The 26,382-nt window shown below is 39.7% G+C and overlaps 1 protein-coding gene and 1 pseudogene across 1 annotated transcript; both read left to right on the top strand.

The window, feature by feature from the left end:
* Positions 1 to 5,578: 5,578 nt before the first annotated feature.
* On the top strand, positions 5,579 to 6,016 carry LOC131835316 (large ribosomal subunit protein eL22-like; annotated as a pseudogene).
* A 2,480-nt stretch (positions 6,017 to 8,496) lies between these two features.
* BLOC1S6 (biogenesis of lysosomal organelles complex 1 subunit 6) lies at positions 8,497 to 24,937 on the top strand. Its single transcript, XM_059181451.1, has 5 exons — positions 8,497 to 8,989; positions 13,611 to 13,752; positions 21,717 to 21,804; positions 23,819 to 23,905; positions 24,351 to 24,937. Exons 1-5 carry the CDS (start codon positions 8,908 to 8,910, stop codon positions 24,468 to 24,470), a joined length of 519 nt encoding a protein of 172 aa, XP_059037434.1. The 5' UTR covers positions 8,497 to 8,907; the 3' UTR covers positions 24,471 to 24,937.
* Positions 24,938 to 26,382: the final 1,445 nt, after the last annotated feature.

Below are 26,382 nucleotides of genomic sequence, written 5' to 3' on the forward strand. Positions count from 1 at the left end.
ATTTGACAGAGACACAGCGAGAGAGGGAACACAAGCAAGGGGAGTGGGAGAGGGAGAAGGAGGCTTCCAGAGCAGGGAGCATTATGTGGAGCTTGATCCCAGGATCCTGGAATCATAACTTGAGCCAAAGGCAGATGCTTAATGATTGAACCACCCAGGCACCCCTAACCTGGATTTTCAAGTTCAGTGAGTTCATAAATTCCTTGTTTGGCTTGGTAAGTTTGGACTAATTCACTTGCAATTAAAAAAATCCTAATACAGCTAAAAAGTCTTAGTTATGATTGAAACACATCTTTTGACATCACATCCTTTGCTATTTCCACTGCTGCATATTTCAGAAAGGTAGCCCACGCATAAATGTCAAAATGGATCAGGTGTTGTTGTGAGAGACTTGAGAAACTGCCCTCTTTTCGAGGAGACAACCTGCCCTCTGTTCTAGGTTCTGTTCAAGTTTTCATTTTTTTAAAAACAGATTTTACTTATTCAGTCATGAGAGATGAGGGAAGGGGCAGCGGGGGAGAGACAGTGAGAGAGAGAGAGAGCAGCAGGCAGAGGGAAAAGCAGGCTCCCCTTGGAGCAGGGAACCTGATGCAGGACTTGATCCCAGGGCACTGGGACCAGGACCAGAGCCAAAGGCAGAAGCTTAACCACACCTAGGTGCCCAAGTTTTAATTACTTTAATTAATTAATTAATTAATTAATTTTACTGAGAGAGAGGGAGAGAGAAAATGCATGGAAGAGGCAGAAGGAGAAGGGCAAGCAGACTCCCTGCTGACACAATTCGGGATTGGCCAGGACCCAGAGATGATGACCGGAGCCGAAGTCAGACACTTAACAGACTAAGCCACCTAGGTGCCCCTCAAGTTTTCATTTTTAAAATAATATCAAAAGGGTGAGAATACAAGCCACAGACTGAAGGGGAGAAGATATTTGCACAAGACATATCTGATAAAGGACTGTTACTCAAAATATACAGAGAACTCTTAAAATTCAACAAGAAAACAAACAACCTGATTAAAAAATGGGCAAATGGGGCACCTAGGGGGCTCAGTGGGTTAAGCCTCTACCTTCAGAACAGGTCGTGATCTCAGGGTCCTGGGATCGAGTCCTGCATCGGGCTCTCTGCTCAGCAGGGAGCTTGCTTCCCTGCCTCTCTCCTTGCCTCTCTGCCTACTTGTGATCTCTGTCTGTCAAATAAATAAAATCTTTAAAATAAATAAATAAATAAATGGCAAAAGATCTAAATAGAACTTTCACCAAACAAGGTAAAGAGAAGCAAATGAGCATATGAAAATATCCACATCATATGTTATTAGGAAATACAATTTAAAACAACTATGAGATACCTCTATACACCTATTAGAAGGCCAAAATCCAGAACACAAACATTGTCAAATCCTTGTGACGATGTGCAGAATAAAAACTCTCATTCATTGCCAGTGGGAATACAAAATGGAACAGCCCCTTTGGAAGACAAGTTGGCAGGGTCTTAGAAAACGAAACACACTCTTACCCTACAGTCCAATAATCTTGCTCCTTGGTATTTACCCAAAGGAGTTTAATGACTTAGGTCTACACAAAAATCTGTCTACGGATACCAGCGTTATGCATAATTGCCAAAACTTGGAGGTAACCAACACGTTTTTCCATAAGTGAATGGATAAACTGTGATACATCTGAAACGGGTTAAAGTTGAACAAAAATCACAGTGGCCGCACTAAGGCTTCAGCAAAGCTCAATATTAAAGTAGTCTTTTTCCTCCCTTCTGCAAACCTCCCCTCTTCCCTTCTTAGCCTTTCGTTTCAAGAAGGTGCCAACCCTCAAGACAAGCGGAAGGCCAGTAGCATGTAAGCACTTCCTGTCACAACCAGCTAGACCCTGTATTTCCTTGCAGGTTTTGAAGGCCATGGCTTGCTGCAGCCTTCTTGGCCAGTCAGAGCAATAAAGCTATTGTGCCTCTTTATCCCAAACTTTGTCTTCGCCTTTTATTTTAGCTCTGAAGCGTGGAGGTTGGTTTTTACAACAGATCTAGACCATGGAATAGTATTCTCTGCCAAAAAGAAATGAGTCACTGAGCCACAAAAAGACATGGAGGAAACTTAAATGCATATGACGGCATGAAAGAAGACAATCTGAAAATGCTACATACTGTATGATTCCAAATATATGAAGACAAACAGTAGAGTAACAAGATCAGTGATTGCCAGGGTTTGGGGGAGGGATGGATGACTGCGCAGTGCACAGAGAGTTTTTAGGGCAGTTCAACTCCCCTCTATGATACTAATAGTAGTGAATACATGTTATTATATATTTGTGCAGTCCTACAGAATATACAACACAAACAGTGAATCTTAATGAAAACTACTGTATGGGGAGTGGGTTTTTAAAAAATTTACTCTCAATTTTGCTGCGAACCTAAAATCTCTCTCAAAATAGTTTAGGGGTACCTGGCTGGCTTAGTTAGTGGAGTGTGTGACTCCTGATCTTAGGGTTGTGGGTTCGAGCCCCACGTTGGGTATGGAGATGACTTAAAAACAAAATCTTTAAAAAATAAATAAATAAAAATAAAATACAGTTTATTTAAAACATTTCAAAATCCATTGCTTTTGACCTCTGCATATATCTTAGAAACATCTGGTGGCAAGGTTAAGAGAATGTGTTGGTGAAATAATCCATACCTACTGCAAGGAAGCAACTGTTAACCTTAAAAAGAAAACTTGTCAGTTATTTTACCAGCAAAAAATGAGTTTATGCAGGAATAACAAAGACTTGCAATGGGAGGCATACACACTACATCAAAAACCAAAGGCAAATCCAACAAAGAAGAATGTTATTTTATGGAGAAGGAGGAGGAAATTGGATCATTTTGAGTACAAGTCCCTTGGAGGAAAGCAAAAGTTCAGTGTGAGGAGTTTCTCATTGGCTGAATTGTAGCAGTAGTTGATTTCTTATAGGAGAGGCAGTGTACATTTTTCTCTGTTGGGGCATGTAATTGATGATTCTTCCTGTTGAAGATTCTTCTGTTGGGACCTATAATTGATCATTCTTCCTGTAACTGAGTAGTAATGTTCTCCCCTTCTAGTCTCCTGACTCGACTTTAGTGACGTTTTCCTTTATTAATTTTCATAGGATGATGGAAAGTGCAGCAGACTTGCACCGCGTGGAAATATTTTAGCACTTTGTGACTATAAAAGAATATTTCTCATGGAAATATATGAGAAAAGTGGTTAAGATTGCTTGAGCAACCTTTTAGATTGGTTAGCCGTAGGTGAGCTGGTGAACTAGTTTTCCTTCGTACCCCGACTTCTCTGGTCTCCTATCTTCAGTTCCTTCCTTCCTTCCTTCCTTTCTATTTGTTAAAAGATTTTATTTACTTCAAAGTAATCTCTATGCCCACGGTGGGGCTCAAACTCACTACCCTGAGATCAAGAATAGCATCCTCTACCAAATGAACCAGCCAGGCACCCCTCCCTCCTTCTTTCCTTTTTCATTATTTTGTGAGCATATACCTTGTGTGAGTGTGTTCAAATTTGCTATGCTTTAATCCACCAGAACCAAAAGGTCATGGGCTGTAATGTCTTTCTCCCGTTTATCTTTCCCTTTATCATCCCTTTTCTCTGTAGGCCCTGGTTCCTACATCTTTTTTACTCAAATCTTTTTCTTTTCTTTTTTTTTTTTTTCAAGATTTTATCGATTTATTTGAAAGAGAGAGAGATGGAGAGAGCATGGTGGGTGGTGCAGAGCAGAGGGAGCAGCAGACTCCCCACTGAACAGGAAGCCCATTAAGGGGCTCAATCCCAGAACCAAGAGATCAATGACCTGAGTCAAAGGCAGACAAGGCAAGACAGCTGAGCCACTCAAACACCTCCTCACTCAAATCTTTTTGTCCCCTCTCCTCCATTTTTCTTTCGTTTTTGGAAAAGGATGGAGAAAAAATAAAGGGGAAGATGAAGCAAATCCTGTGAGAGAAGTAGGTCAAATTGGGAGTAGATTTATCAATCTTAGAACATTCTAAATATAGGACATTGTTGATCAATAAAAGGAATAGAAGGTCTTAATGATGAACATTTTTTTTCTTTACCTGAATCCCCCACATCCTTATTCCTTTTCAGTTAGCAAAAATAAAGGATGTAAGAAAATTTAAGGAAAACCACAAAATTGAGATGAATAAATGTTTTTTTTTTTAAAGATTTTATTTATTTATTTGACAGACAGAGATCACAAGTAGGCAGAGAGGCAGGCAAAGAGAGAAAGGAAGGGAAACAGGCTCCCTGCTGAGCAGAGAGCCCAACGCGGGGCTCGATCCCAGGACCCTGAGATCATGACCTGAGCCGAAGGCAGAGACCTAACCCACTGAGCCACCCAGGTGCCCCAAATAAATGGTTTTGATGGATTACATTATATTTGCTCCTTCTCTTTTGGATTTCAGGGACCAATGGGCATGTTTTCCTTTTGCTATGAATACATACAGTATTTAACTCTTTCTGGACATCATTTCTTTGGACCAACTTCTTCAGAGCTATATGACTACACTTCATGTTATCTTTTGTCTTAAGTTATTTTGTTCTAAAAGACTATACAATACCTTTTTCATGTTAGGTTCTTTAGGTTCTTCTATTAACTGTTGGATCTGTGTAAGTTTTGTTTTCCCCAAAGCCAGGGTATTGAGGTCCTTGAGTCCGAAGTATTGTTTCATCACTTGTGGTGTTTTCTTCCTGTTGGAAGGATTTACTGTTTTTTCTCTGCATATTACATTTTATCTGACCTTCAAGGTTTGGCTTAAGCTCATTTCCTCTTTTCAGTTTTAAAGATTTCTCTAGTTACTTCCCAATTGTGTCCTATATAACTGTGCATTTGTGGTTGGCTGAATAATGGCCCCTGCCCCCAAAGGTGTCCACTTTCAATTCTCTAGAATCTGTGATACGATTTACAGGGCAAAAAGTACCCTGCAGATGTGGTTAAATTAAGGACATTGAGATTGGAGAAGTTATGCAGGGGGGCTTAATGTCATCATAAGGGTCCTTCTGAGAGGGAAGCCAGAGGATCAGAGGGAGAAGAGGTTGATTCTACAATGGTAGTAGAGGGAGAAAAGGCAATGAGACGTGGAGCCAGGAGTCAAGTAATGAAGGCAGTCTCTAAAGCTGGAAAGGATAAGGAAGCAGATTCTTCTTCAGACCCTCCAGAGTAACCAGCCTTACCAACAGCTTGATTTTAGCACACTGAGGCTGATTGTGAACTTTTGACCTCCAGAACTGTCAGATAATAAATCTGTATTGTTTTAAGTTACTGAGTTTGTGGTAATTTGTTATAGCAACAGTAGGAAACTAACATGACATCATTATACCCTTGACAATCCTCTAGGCCTGCTCCACATAATTTAGCACTTTACTGTCATGTTCTCCAAGTCTACTACATTAAATGGTAGAATATAAATTATTGGTGGACAGGAACCAGAATGTCTACCTCCTTTTTTTTTTTTAAAACAACATACAATGTCTAGTCCAATCTTAGGAACTAAGGTATTTGGAATGGATTGAAGCATAAAAGAGAATGGCCCCTTTCTGTCTCCACTGCTGCCATGGTGCCCAAGAAAAAGCTTTTAGTGAAAGGGAGCCAAAAAAAAAAAAAAAAAAAAAGCAGCAAGTTCTGAAGCTTACCCTTGACTGCACTCACCCTCTAGAAGATGGAATCATGGATGGTGCCAATTTTGAGCAGTTTCTGGAAGAGAGAATCAAGGTGACCAAATAAACAGGCTTAGACTTAGAAAAGAAAATAAGTGAATGGAAGAGCTGGGAATCTCGGTGGAGAGGTTGTAACCATTAAAAGGAGAAAGAGCAAGATTTCTGTAACTTCTGAGGTGTCTTTTTCTAAAAGGCATTTGAAATATCTCACCAAAAAATATTTGAAGAATAATCAAGGTGATTGGTTATGTGTAGTTGCTAACAGCAAAGAGAGTTATGAATCGCGTTACTTCCAGTTGAACCAGGAGAGAAAAGAGGAGGAAGACGAGGATTAAAACTCATTTGGAATATTTTGCATGAGTTCTCGAATAAAGAGAGAGGGAGAGAGAGAGAGAGAGAGAGGACAGCCCCTACCAATGGGGAGATGAAAGATATTTTGAAAGACATATATGACTCAATGAACTTATGTCTTCAGCATCAAATTTTTTATTTTTAAAGATTTTATTTGAGAGAGAGACAGTGAGAGAGAGCATGAGGAGAAGGTCAGAGAGCGAAGCAGACTCCCCATGGAGCTGGGAGCCTGATGCGGGACTCGATCCCGGGACTCCGGGATCATGACCTGAGCCAAAGGCAGTCGCCCAACCAACTGAGCCACCCAGGCATCCCTTTAGCATCAAATTTTAATCTTGTGCTTTGAGCTCTCTCTCAAATGTAGTGTCAAATGCACAGTACCTGCATAATGGAGGGTGGAACACAGTGGATCTTCAACAAACACTTGATGTATTGAGCTGAAATCTGCAGGGAAAAGATGGAAAAGGAGAAGGAGGAAAGAAAGATGGGTCCGGCAGAAAGTCCTCCTTGTCTCTTTAGCTGATGCTTTTTTTATTTAAGTAAAATGTTGAAAAAGAAACTTCATCAAAATCTCTAACATGAATCTTACCCGAAAGCAAAAGAGAAGAGAGGACAAGATAATAAAAATAGCAGGGTGTGACAGTTTAATTTCATCCTATTAAATTCAAACAACCAGTCTTTTAAAATCCAAGTAATATGGGTTAACACTGTTCTAGGAGATAAAGAGGTTATAGATAACCCGTAGGACACAGGTCTCTTCTAAAGGACCTTAATAGATAGTTGGGATAATACTAATAATCAACTAGGGTGACCAGGCAGTTTATTGCCATCTTGTGTGATTCAGACTTTGGAGATGATAGGTATTTGGAATTTGGCTCTGGACAATCAATACTTCATTTATTCAGTACACATTTATTGAAAATTCATTATGGTTTTCTCTGAGTAAGACTTTCTGCTTAGGGTTTAAAATCTAATAAAAGGGGGTGTTTGGGTGGCTCAGTGGGTTAAAGCCTCTGCTTTTGGCTCAGGTCATGATCCCAGGGTCCTGGGATCAAGCCCCACATCAGGCTCTCTGCTCAGCAGGGAGCCTGCTTCCTCCTCTCTCTCTGTCTGCCTCTCTGCCTACTTGTGATCTCTGTCTGTCAAATAAATAAATAAATCTTAAAAAAAAAATAAAATCTAATGAAAGGAAGTCAAAGGAAATAACTCATATAAGAATGGATTAAAAGCTAAATAGCAAGATGCTTTGTAGTTGAGAAAAGATTATTACTATAATTTCTGGAAGTTGAGAGGGGAGGGGAGTTGTGAATTATTTTAAAGGTATTATTTAGATCAAGCCTTGAAAGATGAGTAGGACTTTGAAAATAGAATATTCCAGACTGAAACATGACCAAGAACACTGAAGACATCAAAGGGCATAGTTTTAGTCATATGTTGGGAAGGAACAAAGGATGTTTGAAGAGTAGTGCATTATTTTATTGCCATGGTAACAAATTACCACAAACTTAAAACAACAAATTTATTTTCTTATAGTTCTGTGGTCAGAAGTCTAATACAGGTCTCACTGGGGTAAAATTAAGGTGTAAGCAGGACTGAGTTCCATTCTAGAGGCTCTAGGGATGAATTTCACTTCCTTGCCTTTCTAGCTTCTAGAGGTTACCACAGAACTGGTGGGCAAAGCCTTTCCCATCATTCTTCGTAGTCCCATCTCTCTCTGCCTCCCTCTTCATTTCAAAGGCCTTTGTGATTGATTTGGCCATTTTAATAATCCAAAATAATCTGTTTGGGAGCCAAATGGTTAGCAACCTTAACTATTCTTTGTGGGTGAAATTTAACATATTTACAGGTTCTGGGGATTAAGACTGTGTACATTTTGCGGTGTGTGTGTGTGCGCGCGCGCGCATTATTCTGCTTACCACAGGTAGTAAGGAGCTGATCTTGAGAGGAAAGGAGACCAAAAGAGTGTGAATGCACTGGTAAGAACAACAGGGAGCAGGTGCATGTTTCTGAGGCTTGACATAAATCCACATTTAAAAAAAATTTTTTTTTTGGCTGCCCCATAAAACACTGAACCGGCAATTTGGGGGTGCAACATCAGAAAGCCATTATTACACTCAAGGTGAGATGGTCTAAGGTAGGGAGGGACTATATTTGCATTTGGCCTGAGGCTGCCTTTACCCATTTCTAAGTTTTTTTGATAAAATCATGACATCATCCCGCAGGATCTCTATATGGGCAGTTTCCGGTAATTTGGATCAATTTGTCCAGTAGATACTGCAACCCAGGCCTTAAAATCATTCATCTACAATCAACAAGGGGAGACGGGAATCCTAGCAAATCTCCAGTTAGCAAGTACGAAGCTCAAAGAGCTAAACACTCTTTTACTTTTTGTTTTTCTTTCTTTCTCTCTCTCTCTCTTTTTTTTTTTAATGTTCTGAACCGCAGGAAAACCATGCAGTCCTTGTTCTTAAAGCGTTTCCTTAACACAGACAAGCTGAAAAGCTGTGCCTGCTTCGGTGAACAAAGCCTGACTGCGCGATCACGTTCAACACGAAGTTCTTCCCTTACGCGCGACCCACCCGCTCCGCGACCACCGGTCGCAGGAACACGACCCCGGCTGCGCAGAGTCTAATGATAGCGCGCCCTCTACCCGACTACGATGTCAGCGCGCAGTCCCGGGAGCACGGCGGGTAGTGGTCGGGCAGGTGGAGGCTAGAAAAGGGGGGCGGACCCGCGGTCACACCATCTTCCGCTTTCGTCATTTCCGGGTGCGACCGCCGCTTCTGTCCGGCTGAGCGCTGGACGCCTTGGGTCTTCTCTTATTGCATCTGGCCGTCTGGGCAACTGCCCCTTCCCTGTTCCCAGCGGGAAGGACATGAGTGTTCCTGGGCCGACGTCCCCGGACGGGGTCCTGGCAGGGCCACCCCACGGCCTCGGGGCCGGGAAGCTGACGCCAGGTACGTGCAATGGGGCGGGGCGGGCGGCCGGGACCCGAGGGGCTGGGTCTCCCCGGCTCCTTCGCGCGGCAGGGCTGCTGGTCTCGGAGGCTCTGGCCCCAGCGAGGAAATGGGGCATCGCGTCAGCCCCGGTGCGGAGCTGCATGAGTGGGAAACGAAGTCTGGGGGGAAGGCGGTGTTTGGGGGGCGGGTGATGGTGAGGTCATTCTGCGTTCGTGTGTCGTTGGCTGTTGGTTATGTTAGCTTTTGAGGAGTCGTCTGTCAGAAAGATCGGTTCTGTGGTTCAGAGAATTGAGGTATCCACGTTTTACTGACCGCACACCCATGAGTTGCTTGTTGACATTCCTCCAGCAGCTTTCTCAGCCTGAGTTCCTGGAGAGATTTAAGCCCGAATACCCAAAGGCATTCATTGACTGTAATAAATTGTCTTGCCAGGCATCCTGAGTGGTACTATTTATGTCCCATCCTTAGGAGAATTGAGAAAATCGTCAAAACAGTTTCTGTTCAGATGAGGAACCCCAAATGAGGAAGGCTGCAGGGCTTTATGTATTTCTTTTACCTCCAGTTCTAGGAATAGAGGGGCTGCTTAAAAATAGTGCTTTCAGGGGCGCCTGGGTGGCTCAGTGTTATCTGCCTTCAGCTCAGGTCATGATCTCTGGGTCCTGGGATCGAGCCCCGCATCGGGCTCTCTGCTGAGTGGGGAGTCCGCTTCCCCCCTCTCTCTCTCTCTGCCTGCCTCTCTGCCTACTTGTGATTTCTCTCTCTCTCTCTGTGTCAGATAAATAAATAAAATCTTTTAAAAATATAGTGCTTTCAGCTTTTTCTTGGTCATGCTCTTCCTCAGTGATCGCCCCCTCTTTACTCTTTCATAAGCTGCTTCTATTAATATAACTTCCTTTGTGTATATGTGCAGCTTGGGTTCACTTGCCTCTCTGCTTTCTGGATATTTTGACATCTAACCTCGCATATAGGGTGTGCATAAGTAAAAGTCAATGTCTGATTCTATTAATGGTGCCAAGTCACTCTCAGTTCAGACTTTGACATTACTCTTGACTTTCCTCTCACTTGCCTCCTACCTCCATTTAGGGGATTCTGCTATGCAATTTCCATTTCCTCTCTCTAGTTTCACTCTCAAGGACAGTTCTAAGGCTATCCACTTACAGTCTTACTCTTCCACTGCACTTGTCCCACTGTTGTCATATCACTTCCCAAAAATACAGCTCCAGTCATGTAATTTTCTTGCTTGGAAACCTTAAAATGGCTCCTTATTACTTACCAAAGAGCCAAATCCCTTGACACTCAGGGTTCCTCATGGGCTGGCCACATGGTCTTATAAGGTCACTATTGCATATGTCCTATGTTCTAGACACTCCAAACTACATCCTCTTTCCTTTTAATGCCTTTTTTTTTTTTTTTAACTATATGGTATTCCTTCCTCTCCTTTAGAACTCTTACCCATTTGGAAATAGTGACCTTCAAAGATTGTTAGTAGGAGTATGAACTGGTGCCCTATCTTAGGAAGGCAGTTTTGCAATGTCTGTTTAAGAAATGCATAAACCGTTTATCCCATCATTCTATTTCTAAGAATTTATCCTACAGAAACATTGACATGGATATGCAAAGACAAGCAAGGAAACTAATGGTAACATTGTTTGAAATAGCAAAAAGTGAAAATAACCTAAATACCAATTCTTAGGTATCTTAGTCTACATGGGCTGCCACAACAAAATACCGTAGGCTGGGTGGCTTAAACAACAGACACTTACTCTTTGAAGTTCTGGAGTTCTACAAAGTCCAGGATCTATGTGCTGGCCAGTCAGGTCCTGGTGAGATCCCTCTTCTGATGTTGCAGACAACTGCCTTCTCACTGTTTCCTCACACAGTGGAGGGAGAGACTTTTGGATTCTTTTTATCTTTTAAGAATAATAATCCCATCATGGGGCCCCACCTTCATGTCTTCATCTAAACCTCATTATTTTCCAAAGGCTCTACCTCCAAATACTTTTATGTTGGAGGTTGGGACTTAAACAAAAGGATTTTTGAGTGGGGGAGGGATACAAACGGGTAACAGAGAATAGTCCATAATAGAGAACTAGTAAACAAAATATGGTAGAATTCTATTATGTTAGAAATAATGTAGTGAATGCATATATATGTATATTGAAGGTCATCTAAAATGTATATTTAAGAGAAGAACAATATGTGTTGTATTTCATTTATGATTAAAAAAGGGTTTTGTTTTTTTTTAAGATTTTATTTATTGGGGCGCATGGGTGGCTCAGTGGGTTGAAGCCTCTGCCTTCGGCTCAGGTCATAATCTCACGGTCCTGGGATTGAGCCCTGCATCGGGCTTCTTGCTTAGCGGGGAGCCTGCTTCCTCCTCTCCCTCTGCCTGCCTCTCTGCATGCTTGTGATCTCTCTCTCTCTGTCAAATAAAAAAATTTTTTAAAAAAAGATTTATTTATTTATTTGACAGAGAGAGAGCAGGAGAGCATAGGCAGGGGGAACGGCAGAGGGAGAGGGAGAAGCAGGCTCCCTGACGTGGGGCTTGATCCCAAGACCCTGGGATCATGAGTAGAGCTGAAGGCAGTTGCCCAACCAACTGAACCACTAGGTGCCCCTAAAAACAGGGTTTATGCATGGATATGCAGAGATAATTTTTTTGAAGCCTGTGTATGAAACCACAGTGTGATTAGTGTAAGGGAGTGAAAGTTTTTTTTTTTTTTAAAGATTTTATTTATTTGCTTAAATATATTATTTATTTGACAGAGAGAGAGAAAAAGCACACATGAGCACACAAGCAGTGGGAGTGGCAGGCAGAGGAAGGAGGACAGAGAGGCAAGCTTCCCTCTGAGCAGAGAGCCTGATGTGGGGCTCAATCCCAGAGTGGGATCGTGACTTGAGCCTAAGGCGGATGCCCAACTTACTGAGCCACCCAGGCACCCTTAAGATTTTATTTTTAAAGAAATCTCTACACCCAGCGTGGGGCTTGAACTCATAACCCCAAGACCAAGAGTCACATACTTTACCAACTGAGCCAGCCAGGTGCCGCAAGAAATAGTATTTTTACTTTTCACTTTATACTTCTCTCTTTTGTATTTCAAGTTCTTACAATGAGTGATACTTAAAAAGAAAATTATATCCATTCTGCAAGCTTAAGCTCCAGTTCCCACACTTCCTTTTAGAAGTTGTTCCCAGACTTCGCAGATGAACGTGATCTTTCTGTCCTTTGAATTCCCATAACAGTTTCTTTTTCTCTAATGGCACTTATTATATATTATGATCCCCTGCCCTTTCAGAGAAGGGGAGTTGCTTAGTTTATTCTTAAAACTTTGGAAATTGGTACACTAGTACCTCGTATTAATACTAGTGTTTATCTATTGTTTCTTGTATGAGTAGGGTAAGGACCCCTTTCTTTTTCCTTAATCTCTCCCTTTACCTCCTTACTTTACCTCTCAAGATAAAGTACCTTGAATTTAGTGACTTGATGTACTTAGAAAGGTAAGTTAGATTCTTCCATAATAAACCAGAAGATTGGGGTAGAGTAGGGGGAGGTCTGTGAGTTAAAATGTTTATATAATATAAGGGAAGTGTATTAGTTGTTATTCCTTAAGGTTGACGTTTCTGTTGTTTGTCTGTAATACTTGTTTTCTATATTTCCTTAAAGAAAGTTGCTGTTGTTTGCCATGTTACTGTTACTTGGTAGGAGTAGTAAATGATGGCTCTTGATTTTAGATGTTTTTGAATGGCTGATACAAGTGCTTACACTGTTATTCAGAGAAGTATGAAGCATAGTTCCTGGCATTACGTTGAAATTTGCATGCAATTATTATACACTATTTTCTATGGTAAATTAAGGTGCTAAGTCTCAAGAGAAATCCTTTGAAAGTCTTCTAACAAATGATAAACAACCTTCCTTTTACATGTAAATAATATATCAAGCTATATGCAAAGTAAATGTTGACTCACATTTTTACTTATATTCAATTGAAGAAAAAATTATTTTAGGCATTGCGTTTCTGCATGCTTTTGAAAAGAATGTATTGTTTTCTTTTCTTTTTTTTTTTTAAAGATATTATTTATTTATTTGACTGACAGAGATCACAAGCAGGCAGAGAGGCAGGCAGAGAGAGAGGAGGAAGCAGGCTCCCTGCGGAGCAGAGAGCCCAATGCGGGGCTTGATCCCAGGACCCTGGGATCATGCATGACCTGAGCCGAAGGCAGAGGCTTTAACCCACTGAGCTACCCAGGTGCCCCGAATATATTGTTTTCATTCAGTGACTGTTTCCCACTTTTAGGGGGACTCTTAATAATCCATTGAAAACTGTAAATCCTCTGCCCTTGAAAATACGTAAACACACAGAATATGTTTTGCAGGTGTTAATGTTCTTTTAATCCAGATTTTTCTTTATACTAGTAGTTTAAAAACATTTTTTGAGTGCTCATATCCTGTTTTTTAGAGGACTCTCAGAAGGTAAAACTAAAAAAAAAACAAAGGAAGGATGCCTATAGTATCCTGTGTGTGCTTTGAACCCCACTGCCAACCCCCTCCCTCCCCTCTACTCTCTTACCCCCATGTCCATTTACACAACTCCTACATCTAATTTTTTTCTGGGGACAGGTTTAAGTGACACTTCGCCAGATGAAGGGTTACTAGAGGACTTGACTGTAGAGGACAAAGCTGTGGAGCAGCTGGCAGAAGGATTGCTTTCTCACTACCTGCCAGATTTGCAGAGATCAAAACAAGCTCTTCAGGAACTCACGTGAGCTAACAGAAACCTTAGATGCACTCATTTCCCCTTTGGCATAGTTATAACTTATTGTATATGTGTATATAAACTGTATTAAGGTATAACATTTTGTAACATTGAGTAGTTCTGTCTTTAGTGGTGGCAGTTGGGAGTGAAGGAGTACTTAGTAATCTAAATGTTAAAAAGTGAGACGTGCCTGGCTGGCTCAGTCCCAGAAGCAGGAGCATGTGACTCTGCATCTTGGGGTCCAGAGTTCAAACTCCACATTGGGCATAGAGATTACTTAAATGAATAAAACTTTAAAATGTAAAAAGTGATATGAATATTACTTTTAGAGTGTTTGGTCTTTTATAAGAGGTACCCCTAAATCTGATCTGGACTGTTTGATTAGTTTTGGTGTTTTACCATTATTTTATGAAAACATTGCCTACTGGGAGTGTTGTGGGATGGGCAGACGCCAGTTTTTGAGTAGTGTTGCAAAATTGCCTCCGTCAGAGCCACATTTGTTTTCAGTCACTGGTTTGCGTGAGTTGATAAAAGTTTGTAAGTGTCTTTTTTTGAGAGGATCCATTTAATTCTAGCAGATAAGTCTACTTAACTAAAGGATTGGAGGATGTACCAAGAGAAAAAAGGGATTTCATGAAGTAGGATCAATATGCAAAATAAATACTAACTTTATCAGCTCCCAGAAGAGCAGACTGAACTTGTACTTCCTCTTGGGTAGGACCTTGCTTGGTTGCCCAAACTGGCCTATCATTTCTTTTCGTGGTCGTTAGCTATGAACCAGCTATGAGCTGCTGCTGCTCTAAGACCTACGCTTTGAAAACTTACCTTAAAAGCCTGTAGTAGGGCAAAAGGAGAGGATCAATCAACCACTGTCCATTTTCTACATATTAGTAAGGAATGTTACAGTCCTTGGATTTGAAGGTGATAAATGAGTGTGAAAGTGGTGCTGTGTTCTCCTCTATGTGGGATCCTCCTGGAGTTAGGGAGTTGGCAGCACTCCTGGTTTTCTGCTAGTTCCAGTGGCATTTTTTTTAATCCCTAGTGTGTGGTAGTCCTTGTATTTCTTTTTTTGTTAAGTAGATTGAAGCAGTGATTTTTAAAACAAAGAAAGCAGAACTAGAACATCTTAAATTTTTAATCTTTCCTTTACAGGCTCCCTAGACCACTTTTGATTAAGAAAACTGTAGAAAGTAACTGCCACAAGCATATGCCAGGTGGCGGCACGTGTCAGTTTTCCACAGAGTCCTGCTTTGCAGGGGTGTCTGAATGCACTGCTTGGGGTCTCCGGTCACACTTACTAGAATCAGTCCTGGCAGAGTTTGGTCCACAGGTCAATTCTCCCTGTATTTCTTTGAAAACTCTTCAGCATTCTGACAGAATTTTTTATGGCCCTTAGAGTATTGTTCAGCTAGATCAGCTCTAAGTGGGTGCTCCATCTGGTGGTCATTCACCAGTGCTATGAGGGACAGGATTACTTGGTCGGTTTTGGTTTCTTGCTTCCAGTTTTCAGCACTAATTACTGGCAGACAGACCTGCCCCTTTTCATCGATGTTCCAGTGATCAGTCTTTGTTTTAAATGTGATCTTCTCAAGGCCCCGTATTCCTTATATTTGAAAGCCAGTCCATTTTTGTGGCAAAAAATCATAAAAATTTTGTAGGGGAGTTTGGATGAAGTATGTCAGACTGAAGAAAGATAAACTCTGCAAGCAAAACATGTCTGAATAGCAGTTTGCATACAGGGAGCTGGGAAGCACAGTTTAATTGTAGAGTTTAATTGATGACATTGGCTACAATTCAGTGTTTTAAGTAATCTCACCTTCCAAGGCCCCTAAATGATGATGGTGACGACGATGATGATGATGGTAAACTCAGCTGCTATTACTATATAGACTACTTGCCCAGGACATTGTATACTATATCTCAATCCCAACACCTTATGTAGTATTAATATTATTGCTGTTTATAGTTGAGGAAACCGAGGTCCAGAAAGGTCAGTAAATTGAAAAAGATTACACAGGCAGTGGTTAGTGGTAGAATTAATAACTAAATATGATGAGTAAGCAGTTACACCTCTGTAGCATTAAGGAAAGATATGCAAACTTCAGAGAAAGAAAAAAGAGAGCTGTTTTCTAGTAGTTGCCTCTTCCATCGTTCTCTCCACAAATCCCACTGCTGTTAAAGTTTTAGGGGGAGGAGTACTGAACTGAGAGGCAGCTGGGATCCTGTACTGGCTGTGTTATCAAACAGTTTAATTTTCATTAAGCCATTTACATGTGGTTTACATGTAGGCTTATAGGCCTACAGAGGTGAAGGAGAAGGTTGTAGTAGACACAAATCAAGTTCACTTTGTAGCCAACAGTGGGTAGGGAAGACCAAGAACAAAACATGACTTTATATATAAGAAAGGTTATGAATATTCTTATACATGTGTTCAATTTAAGAACATTGGAAAGAAAGAAAAAAGAGGTTCTGGGACCTAGGTCCTAAAAGTCTCTAGCAAAGTACTTGTAAGTATCCTTAGCGGGATTCACTTTGAGATAATTCATGCTTCGACCTTCCAAGGAAATAGTTTTTTTCTTGCAGGATCATTCCCCAGATACTGCATCAAGGCCTCCCAGTCACTCCCAGCATATGTGCCATAGATTATACAAAACTTTAAGGGAAAGGAAAGCCAGTCATTTCTGCCTGATAAGGTAGCTAGATATTCTGTGGAATCTTCTTCTAGAGTGTCTAGACTTAAGGATCATGAAAACACTACTTAGAATTACTGTTTTATTATAAAGGATACACATCAGGACCAGCCGCATGAAGGGACACATAGGGGTGGGGTTTGGGAGTTATCTTCACCACAGAGCTTCAGTGTTTTCTCCTATTGAAATTATTATTATTTTTTTTAAGATTTTATTTATTTGACAGAGAGATATAGAGTGAGAGAGAGAACACAAGCATGAGGAGCAGCAGGCAGAGGGAGAGGGAGAAGCAGAACTCCCTGCTGAGCAGAAAGCCCCATTCGGGGCTGGATTCCAGGACCCTGGGATCATGACCTGAGCTGATGCCCGAACAACTGAGCCACCCAGGCGCCCTTCTCCTAGTGAAATTAGGGCACGTGATCTTCCTGGCACAAAAATGTGTTTACCAACCAGAAAGTGCTACTGAGCTTCAGTGTTTTTTTTGGTGTGTGTTTTTTTTTTTTTTTTTTAAGAGCCTGTTTATTTATTTGACAGAGCGAGAGATCACAAGTAGGCAGAGAGGCAGGCAGAGAGAAAAGGGGGAAGCAGGCTCCCTGCTGAGCAGAGAGCCTGACGTGGGGCTCTATCCCAGGACCCTGAGACCATGACCTGAGCGGAATGCAGATGCTTACCCCACTGAGCCGTCCAGGTTCCCCATGAGCTTCAGTGTTTTAAGTTTTTATTGGGGCTTCGCTCTGTAAGCATAATTGATTGGATCATTGGCCTTGTAATTGAACTCACTCTCCAGCACTCTCCCCTCACCTCCCTTCTGTGGAGAGAAGACTACTAACAGTCATGGTATCATGAGGACTGATATTACAAGGTTCAAAGCCCCAACTCTTTAACCACATGATTGATCTTTCCTGCATGACCAGCCCTTATCACCTCATTAGTATAAACTCTGGGATGCTCCAAGAGGGATTTGTGAATAATGAAGATACTCCTATCATTTGGGGACTTACAAGTGTCTTAAAATAGGCATGTCAGGAACCTGGGACAAAGATCAAACAAATCCATGATTATACACTAAGTGTCTATTCAGATCTTTGGCCTATTTTTAAATTGGTTTTGTTATTTTCTTATTGTTGAGTTTTAAGTGTTCCTTGTATACTTTTGATACAAATCCTTTATGTGTCTTGCAAATATTTTCTCCAAGCGCTTGGTTTGCCTTTTTGTTCTCTTAATAGTGTCTTTTACAGGGGCGCCTGGGTGGCTCAGAGGGTTAAGCCTCTGCCTTCAGCTCATGTCATGATCTCAGGGTCTTGGGATCGAGTCCCACATCGGGCTCAGCAGGGAGCCTGCTTCCTCTTCTCTCTCTGCCTGCTTCTCTGCCTACTTGTGATCTCTGTCTATCAAATAAATAAATGAAATCTTTAAAAAAAAAATAATGTCTTTTACAGGGCAGAAGTTTTTTTGTTTTGTTTTATTTTGTTTTGTCTTTGTTTTTTGTTTTTTTTTTATTTTTTTGTTTTTTAGCAGAAGTTATTTATTTTTTAAAAAGATTTTATTTATTGATTTCCAGCAGAGAATGAGTGCGCATATGAATGAGTGGGGAAGAGCCCAGTGTGGGGCTTGACCCCAGGACCCTGAAATCACGACCTGGGCCGAAAGGCAGATGCTTAACCAGCTATGCCATCCACGCTCCTGAGCAGAAGTTTTTAATTTAATCAATCAATTAATTAATTTTATAAGTTTTTTATTTTAAAGGTCTGACTTATACCAACATTTTTTTTTATGGATCATACTTTTGATATTTTGTGTAAAGGTTCATCTCCAAACCAGGGTCCCCTAGATTTTCTCTTGTGTTTCCTTCTAGATTTTTTAGAGTTTTACATTTTTAGATCTGTTGTCCATTTTGAGTTAATTCTTATGAAATTAGAAGGTCTGTGTTTAGGTTAATTTCTTTGCACATCACTGTCCAATTGTTCCCTCACCTTCGTTGAAGACTATCCTTGCTCCACTGCATTGCCTTTGTTCTTTTGTCAGAAAACCATTGACTCAATTTTTGTGGGTCTATTTAAGAGCTTTCTATATTCTATACTGTTTCATTGATCAATGTGTTCTTTCACCATTATCATGCTGTTTTGATTTGTGTAATTTTACAGTAAATCTTGAAATTGGGTAGTTTAATTCTTCCAATTTTGTTCTCCATTGTATGTTGGCTATTCTAAGTTTTTGCCTTTCTGTATGAATTTTAGAGTCAGTTTGTTGATACCTATGAAATAACTTCGTGTGTTTTTTAAATTGAGATTGCATAGAATCCTTAGATCAACTTGGGAAGCACTGGTTTCTTAACAATATTGAGTTTTTTATTCTATGTATTTGGAATATCCATTACTTAGATCTTTTTAAATTTCTTTCATTAGAGTTTTATAGTTTTTGCATATAATTCCTGTGTATATTTTGTTGGATTTATATCAAAGTATTTATGTGAAGGGGGTTATTATAAATGATAACATTGATTTTTCTAATTATCACTCCTGACTTTTATACATTAACCTGGTGTGCTGAAAAGTTGCTATACTCATATACTTCGTTACAGATTTTTTGGGATTTTCCACATAGGCAGTCATATCATCTGACAAAGAGTTTTATGTCTCCCTTTCCAATCTGTATACCTTTTATTTCTTTTTCTTCTCATTACATTAGCTGGAATTTCCAGTATGATGTTGAATAGGAAGTGAAAGCAGGCAATCCTCCTTACTCCTTATAAGGGGAAAGCATCTAGTTTCTCACAAGTGTGGTGTTAGCTATAGGCTTTAAAAAAATATTTTTTTTTTTATCAAGTTGATCAGATTCCTCTCTCTTTCTATTTTGTTGAGAGTTTTTAATCACAAATGGATGTTGGATTTTATCAAATAACCTTTCTGCATCTTGTAATAGGACCAAATGATTTTTCTTCTTTACTCAATTGATATCCTGGATTTCACAGATTGATTTTCAAATGTGGAACCAGCTTTGCATACTTTCAATAAATCTCACTTGTTGTGGTATGTAATTCTTTTTATATGTTGTTGGATTCATTTTGTTAATATTTTGTGGAGAATTTTTTGTATTTCTGTTCATGATAGATACTGGTCTATAGTTTTCCTTTCTTGTAATATCTTTATCTGGTTTGGGTTTTAGTGTAATGTTAGCCTCATAGAATGAATTAGGAGGTGCTGCTTCTGCTTCTGTTTTTTGGATGCTGTTGTGGAGAAGTGGTATAATTCCTTCCTTAAATGTTTGGTAGCAATTACATGTAAAGCCTTCTGGTTCTGGTATTTTCACTTATTGATTGAATTCCTTTAACAACTAGAGGCCTATGTAGATTATGTGTCTCCTTGTATGAGTTTTGGAAGTTTGTGTTTTTCAAGGAATTAGTCGTTTCCATCTAAGTAATCAATTTTGTGGACAGAATTGTTGAAAATATTCTCTTCTGATCCTTTTAATATGCATGGAATTAATGATGATATCTCCTATAACGTGTCTTAAGCCCTTGTGTGTCTGGCCAGAGGTTTATTAATTTTATTGATCTTTTGAAGAACAACTTTTGGCTTCATTGATTTCTCTTTACTGTTTTCTAGTTGTAACAGTCTGTCATTGCTGTTCTGCTTATGTCAGGCCATTGACTTGCTGGGTTCTCTTATTTGTTGTGTTTTTCACTTTCTGTGGTCTCCACTCAGAGCTGAACAGACAAACTTGTTACTTGAGGGGAATGCCAAGCTCCTTGCTGGATGGTGAAGGTGTAACTGCTCTTCATTCTCCTCATTGCTATTTCTTTTTTTCTTCATTCTCTGTTTAGCATAGTTTTGCAAGGAAATCATGTCCAATTTTGATTTGCCTGTAGTATTCTTTAAAATGTTTAATTCAGGGGTGCCTGGGTGGCTCTGTGGGTTAAAGCCTCTGCCTTGGCTCAGATCATGATCCCGGGGTCCTGGGATCGAGCCCCACATGGGGCTGTCTGCTCCACGGGGAGCCTGCTTCCTCCTCTCTCTCTGCCTGCCTCTCTGCCTACTTGTGATCTCTGTCTGTCAAATAAATAAATACAATCTTTAAAAAAATGTTTAATTTATTAAACATTTTAATGTTTACTTAAACAGTAAGTGTTTAACTATATACAGTGTTACTTATTCCTGTGCTACTAGCGCTGGTTGATCTGGAGTGGAGTATCAGGGAAGTTGGCTTCTGTTCTTCAATGGAAGGTTTTGAATCAGAATTTTAATGAGGACCCTTAGAAGTTACCTGGTTGGACCTTCTCACTTTATAAATATAAAGAAATTTAGGACCAAAGAAATAAACTAAATATCCAAGGTCTCACAACTGGTTCTTTTTTTTTTTTTTTTTTTTAAGATTTTATTTATTTATTTGTCAGAGAGAGAGAGAGCGAGAGCACAGGCAGGCAGAGTGGCAGCAGAGGCAGAGGGAGAAGCAGGCTCCCTGCTGAGCAAGGAGCCCAGTGTGGGACTGGATCCCAGGCCGCGGGGATCATGACCTGAGCCAAAGGCAGCCGCTTAAACCACTGAGCTACCCAGGCGTCCCCACACAACTGGTTCTTGATGGGGAACCTTGTGTTTCCTAGTCCTTTTTTTTTTCATCTTACTTACCTCTTTTAATTTAGTATTCACTAAATGCATTGATAACTAACTGCATTTTACCCAACTCTAACCTAAAAAGTCATTGCTCCTCATTTCCTTTATGGTAATTTTGCAGTTTTAAAATACATAAAATCAAGTTTTTGGGGCAAGATAGTATAAAAAAACTTTTTTGGATTCTATGTCATTTTGGATAATAGAGTTGCTAGAAATAGCAAATAATAAAATGATTTAAATGATTTGGTGATTTGAGTTATCCACAGTTAGATTCAGTTAATAGAAGTATTATTTATTTAGGCAAGAATAAAAGATTTACAGTTACCAGAATGAGGCTTTGAAGTAATAATAACAACATTATTACTGATATTTTATCTTTTTTTTTTTTTTTTCAAGTGGGCTCCATGCCAAATGTAGAGCCCAGTGTGGGGTTTGATTTCATGACCGTGAGATCAATACCAGAGTTGAGATCAAGAATCAGACACTTAACCAACTGAGCCACCTAGTCCTCTGGAATATTATTTTGGAAAATATTTTGTTAAGCCAAATAAGTCTCAGAAAGGCAATACATATTCAACTTAATTTTTACTTTTGACATTAACCAAGATGAAATGTGATTCCAGCACTTATAGTATGTACAATTTATTTTGGCTATGTGCTTTTGTTTCAGACAGAACCAAGTTGTATTACTAGACACACTGGAACAAGAGATTTCGAAATTTAAAGAATGTCATTCTATGTTGGATATTAATGCTTTGGTAAGTATGATTAGTTGACACAGCGTAATGAGAACTGGCTTAGAAAAAGCTGGGTTTATCCTTTGCAACTTTGTACTTAGGTATATTTAGGATCTTTTCCTCTGATTTTTAATGGTTAGAATTTGTCTTTTAACAGGAAACCTTGATTTACTTTACTAGAACTTCCATTGTCTTGAATTGTTATCTTTCAAATGTTGAATTTATAGTAGAAAATGGAAATTATTTGTGAATGTCTGGAATAGATTTGCTCATAATAATGAAAGACTTCTAAAAGAGAACTAAAAGAACCGAAAGTAAGGAACTTTAATGGTACTGTTTTCCCTTAAGGAAAGTGCATCTCTCTTCCTAATCAGTTACATGACTTTTTAAAAATCAGTACTTTAGGGATGCTTGGGTGGCTCAGTGGGTTAAGCCGCCGCCTTCGGCTCAGGTCATGATCTTGGGGTCATGGGATCGAGTCCTACATTGGGCCCCTTGCTCGGCAGGGAACCTGCTTCTCTCGCTGCCTCTGCCTGCCTCTCTTCCTACTTGTGTGTACTCGCTTACTCTCTCTCTCTCTCTCTGGCAAATAAATAAAATCTTTTAAAAAAAAAATCAGTACTTTATTTAATTGTATGGTCCATTCATAATACCATAACCTAATAATACTGAAACGGACCCTTCGGGGGTCCTCTTATAGATCCTTTTATCTTTCAGTATATGTGATAGTAGTGAATTTCATCAGAAGCTCTATAGCTTTTTGATGAGAGGAACTGATACTCTATTTTAAGAAACAGGGAGCTAACAAAAATTAGGAATTTGTGGCTAGCTTTCTGTTCACCTTAAGCAATAGCTTGGTTTGCGTGATTTTATGGACTTTCATATGTATGTCAAAAAAATGGACTTTTTGTTGAACAAATGTGGGTCATTAATGTTTTCCCTTTGTAATGATCAAAAACAAGAGTTCATCTTCTCTAGCATTAGGCAGAGGCCTTTGTAAATACAAAGTCTTCCACTTAATGGTTTTCTAACTTGTAAAGGACGTGGACAAGGCTATGCTGACCTACTTTTGTCTTCCCCACTGAATTCATATTGCAGCAGAAGAAACATTTGCTGAGTGAATGAATGCTAAATGAATGAACCAAGAAGGTGTAATAGTATTGCTTCAGTCTGCAGGGGTCTTCCTGTTTTTAACTCTCTCAGCCCAAGAGTGGTTCGGTTATCATTCAGAATCTGAAAACTGTAAGGCCCAGAGAAAGAGAGAAGGAAGAGAGTCTGTGAGTTCTAGAGCTCATCAGACTTAAGACTTTACTTGTGGATATATGTAGGTTGCTAATTTCTTTACTGGTGCTTCTCTCGTTATTGTTACTTGGTCTTCTCTTTCTGTTAACCTTGGCTCCTGAGAATGAGGTGCTTTTTTCCTTTGCTCCCATTTCTGGTTGAGATGGAATGTCTACATATAGCATGACTTGGGAAGAAAAGTGTCCTTACAGAAGTGGTTCTGCTTGGTCTGACTTTAGAAGCCCAAGGAACATGACCAGGTTTGTCCACAGCCCTCTCAGGATTCTCTGGCCATAGCTTGGTTTTTTCTGATGGATGGACACTTCACTGAAATTGTTCCGTGTACCCTGGCTCAGGCTCTCCATTGTCAAGACAGTAGAATGTTCTACTTTTTCTTACATGAAACCGATAGCATTACTGGATAGTTTTAATAAAATTTTGGGATTCTGATGTGTGTTTTTAAAGCAAAACATTACCTGTACACAATATAAATGTCTATTTTATGTTCAGTAACTGTTTTCAATTTGAACTAAATCCAGTGTTTTCAAATACCTATTAATGGTTTAAATGGAAATTTGAATTTTGGCATTAAAATGTGGGGATAATTAAGGCTTTAAAAGATGTGACCAGTTGAGGTGGAATGAAATGTAATTGATAACTCATCCATTTTACTATTTCAATCTGTTCCCCCGCCCCCTTTTTTAAAATTTCAGCCTATTTTAACTTGACTTTTCATTTCCTTTTCCATGGTTAGTTCACTGAAGCTAAACACTATCATGCTAAGTTGGTGAATATAAGAAAAGAGATGCTGATGCTTCATGAAAAGACGTCCAAGTTAAAAGTGAGTCGAAAATTCTTTCACATTCTTTATAGAAGTAGAGGTTTAATTGTCTGTTTTTTTCAGTATTCATTTTCTGATTTCTTAGATACCCATATTCAATAACATACTTAATTCATGGTTCACTGTTTAAAACACATTCTACTCTGGGCTTTTCTACTAATAGCTGGACTAAGATACTTGTGTTTTCATTTTCCCTGCTGTTCTCATTCAGTAAGTTTGGAGTAAGAAATTAATTTTTTATATTAATTAAAGTATATCTTATATTAAAGTATTTAATATTTTTATATTAAATTTTTATGTTAAATTACCCAGAGCAATTTTAAAAGTTAAACATGAAATTTATTAACACATGTGGATTACCTCAAGTCAGAGCGCTGCTACTTTGAAATGAGGCCACAGCTGATAAGCCTTGATTGTTCTCTCGGTTTTAAATTTTTTGACACAGAAAAGAGCCCTTAAACTGCAGCAGAAGAGGCAGAAAGAAGAGTTGGAAAGGGAGCAGCAACGTGAGAAGGAGTTTGAAAGAGAAAAGCAGTTAACTGCCAAACCAGCTAAGAGGACGTGAGAAGCTGAGAGAATGTGTGTGTGTCCCCGCTTCCCTGCCCGTGTGGCTGGCATCCAGGGTGGCCTCAGTGTAGACTGGAGTGAAGGTAGTGCCTTACACCACCGTCTCACGTCTTGCAGTTCTTTCCCCAAGACTGCTATCTCTGTATCTTCATTTCCACACTCAAGAAGCTTCCCCCCTGAGCAGAAGAAATAATATCACTCGGTTTGAGTATTTATGTGTAATTTTCCAACTTCTGTTGTGCATAATTTTCAAATTTATTATTTTGGCCTTGAATGATATATAAACTGGGACATGGAAAGTTGTTAAAAACTAGGATGAGTCTTGTAGCATCTTGGTAAGTGTGGATTTAAAAGATTCAGTTTCTTATTTATGGAATAACTTGCCTTTCTGGCAACCCAGTGCTAGTTTTTGGTAATTGCCTTTTTGTTGTTTGGTTAAGAAGAAATGCTAACTGTTTAATCACATATGCCATTGGAAAAGAGTTGGTATAAGCCTTTGTGAAGAAGATGATGGAGACATGTGTACACAGGAAATAGCATCTTAGATGTGGGACAGGTGGGCAAGATTCCAGACAGATCCTGCTAACCATCTCCTCTGCTCCCTAATGTTGCTCTTTTGTTCGTATGTTCTCCATGCTGAAAGTAGATGATCCCTACTTCTGATGTCTGACAAGGGTGATAGAGCTGTCACGTGCTCAAGTAGGCTACAATATTTATAATACTTAGAGTTGTCACACACTGAGATCCAGTTGTCAAATTGGTAAGATACGAGTCCAACTTTCCATTGGAACGTCTGTCGCTAGGTCTGTCTGTCCTCTGATTTGCTCTGTGGCCTTACATGTGGTTATTTTTTCTTGTGCTTTTAAAAAAAATTCGTAAAGTAGAATGATACCTCTAGCAACTATCGTTTTATAAATAATAAGAAGAATGGTGGAAAATTAGCAAATAGCTTCTTCACACAGAGGCAGCATGAATGATACCTTTAGTATTTTCTAGATTGTTCCCCTCCATATTTTCAGTAGAACCTATGTGAGGGAAATATCACATGAAGTTTCATTTAAGATTGAGAGTATATTATTCATTGTTTTAGAGTTATTTAATATGCAACTGGTCTTCAATCTCTATTACATAGAGACTGTACAGAACCTATAAAGGTGTATGCTTAGAACTGTGTATCTTTTGTAGTCTACATTACATTTTGGTAAGCTGGAATCACTACCTCTGATCTCATATCAGGCCAATTAATCAGGGAGAGGGCTTTAGATTTAAGCTGACTGCTCAAAACTGGTCTGTTTACAGGTTTTAAACAGTTTATTGGAAAGCCAGTCCCTTTAATGAATGAATTATGATCTCTCAATTTACTTGACTTTACTGGATATTTAAAAATACAAATAGATCTTATCTTAAAAGGCCGCATTTGCCCTCAGGCACTAGCTAAAACTTGCCCAGGGCAGGAGTCATTAACACCTGAATTGCTGAATGTCCTCATTTAGAAAGGCGGTGCATTGGGGCGCCTGGGTGGCTCAGTGGGTTAAGCCGCTGCCTTCGGCTCAGGTCATGATCTCAGGGTCCTGGGGACCTGATCTCAGGGTCCTGGGATCGAGTCCCGCATCGGGCTCTCTGCTCAGCAGGGAGCCTGCTTCCTTCTCTCTCTCTCTGCCTGCCTCTCAATGTACTTGTAATTTCTCTCTGTCAAATAAATAAATAAAATCTTTAAAAAAAAAAAAAAAAGAAAAGAAAGGCGGTGCATTGTTTTTCAGAGTGGTTTATGGGCCAGCTGCAGTGATTATTTAAAATGCTGGTTCCTGGACACCAAGCTCTGAATCTAACGGAAGCAGATCTGTTTGTTTGTTTTGTCTTTTTTTTTTAAACCCCGCTGGTGATTCCTGATGTACCTTAAAAGTTGAGAC

Source organism: Mustela lutreola, chromosome 7, assembly GCF_030435805.1.
Source record: "Mustela lutreola isolate mMusLut2 chromosome 7, mMusLut2.pri, whole genome shotgun sequence".
Lineage (NCBI taxonomy): Eukaryota > Metazoa > Chordata > Mammalia > Carnivora > Mustelidae > Mustela > Mustela lutreola.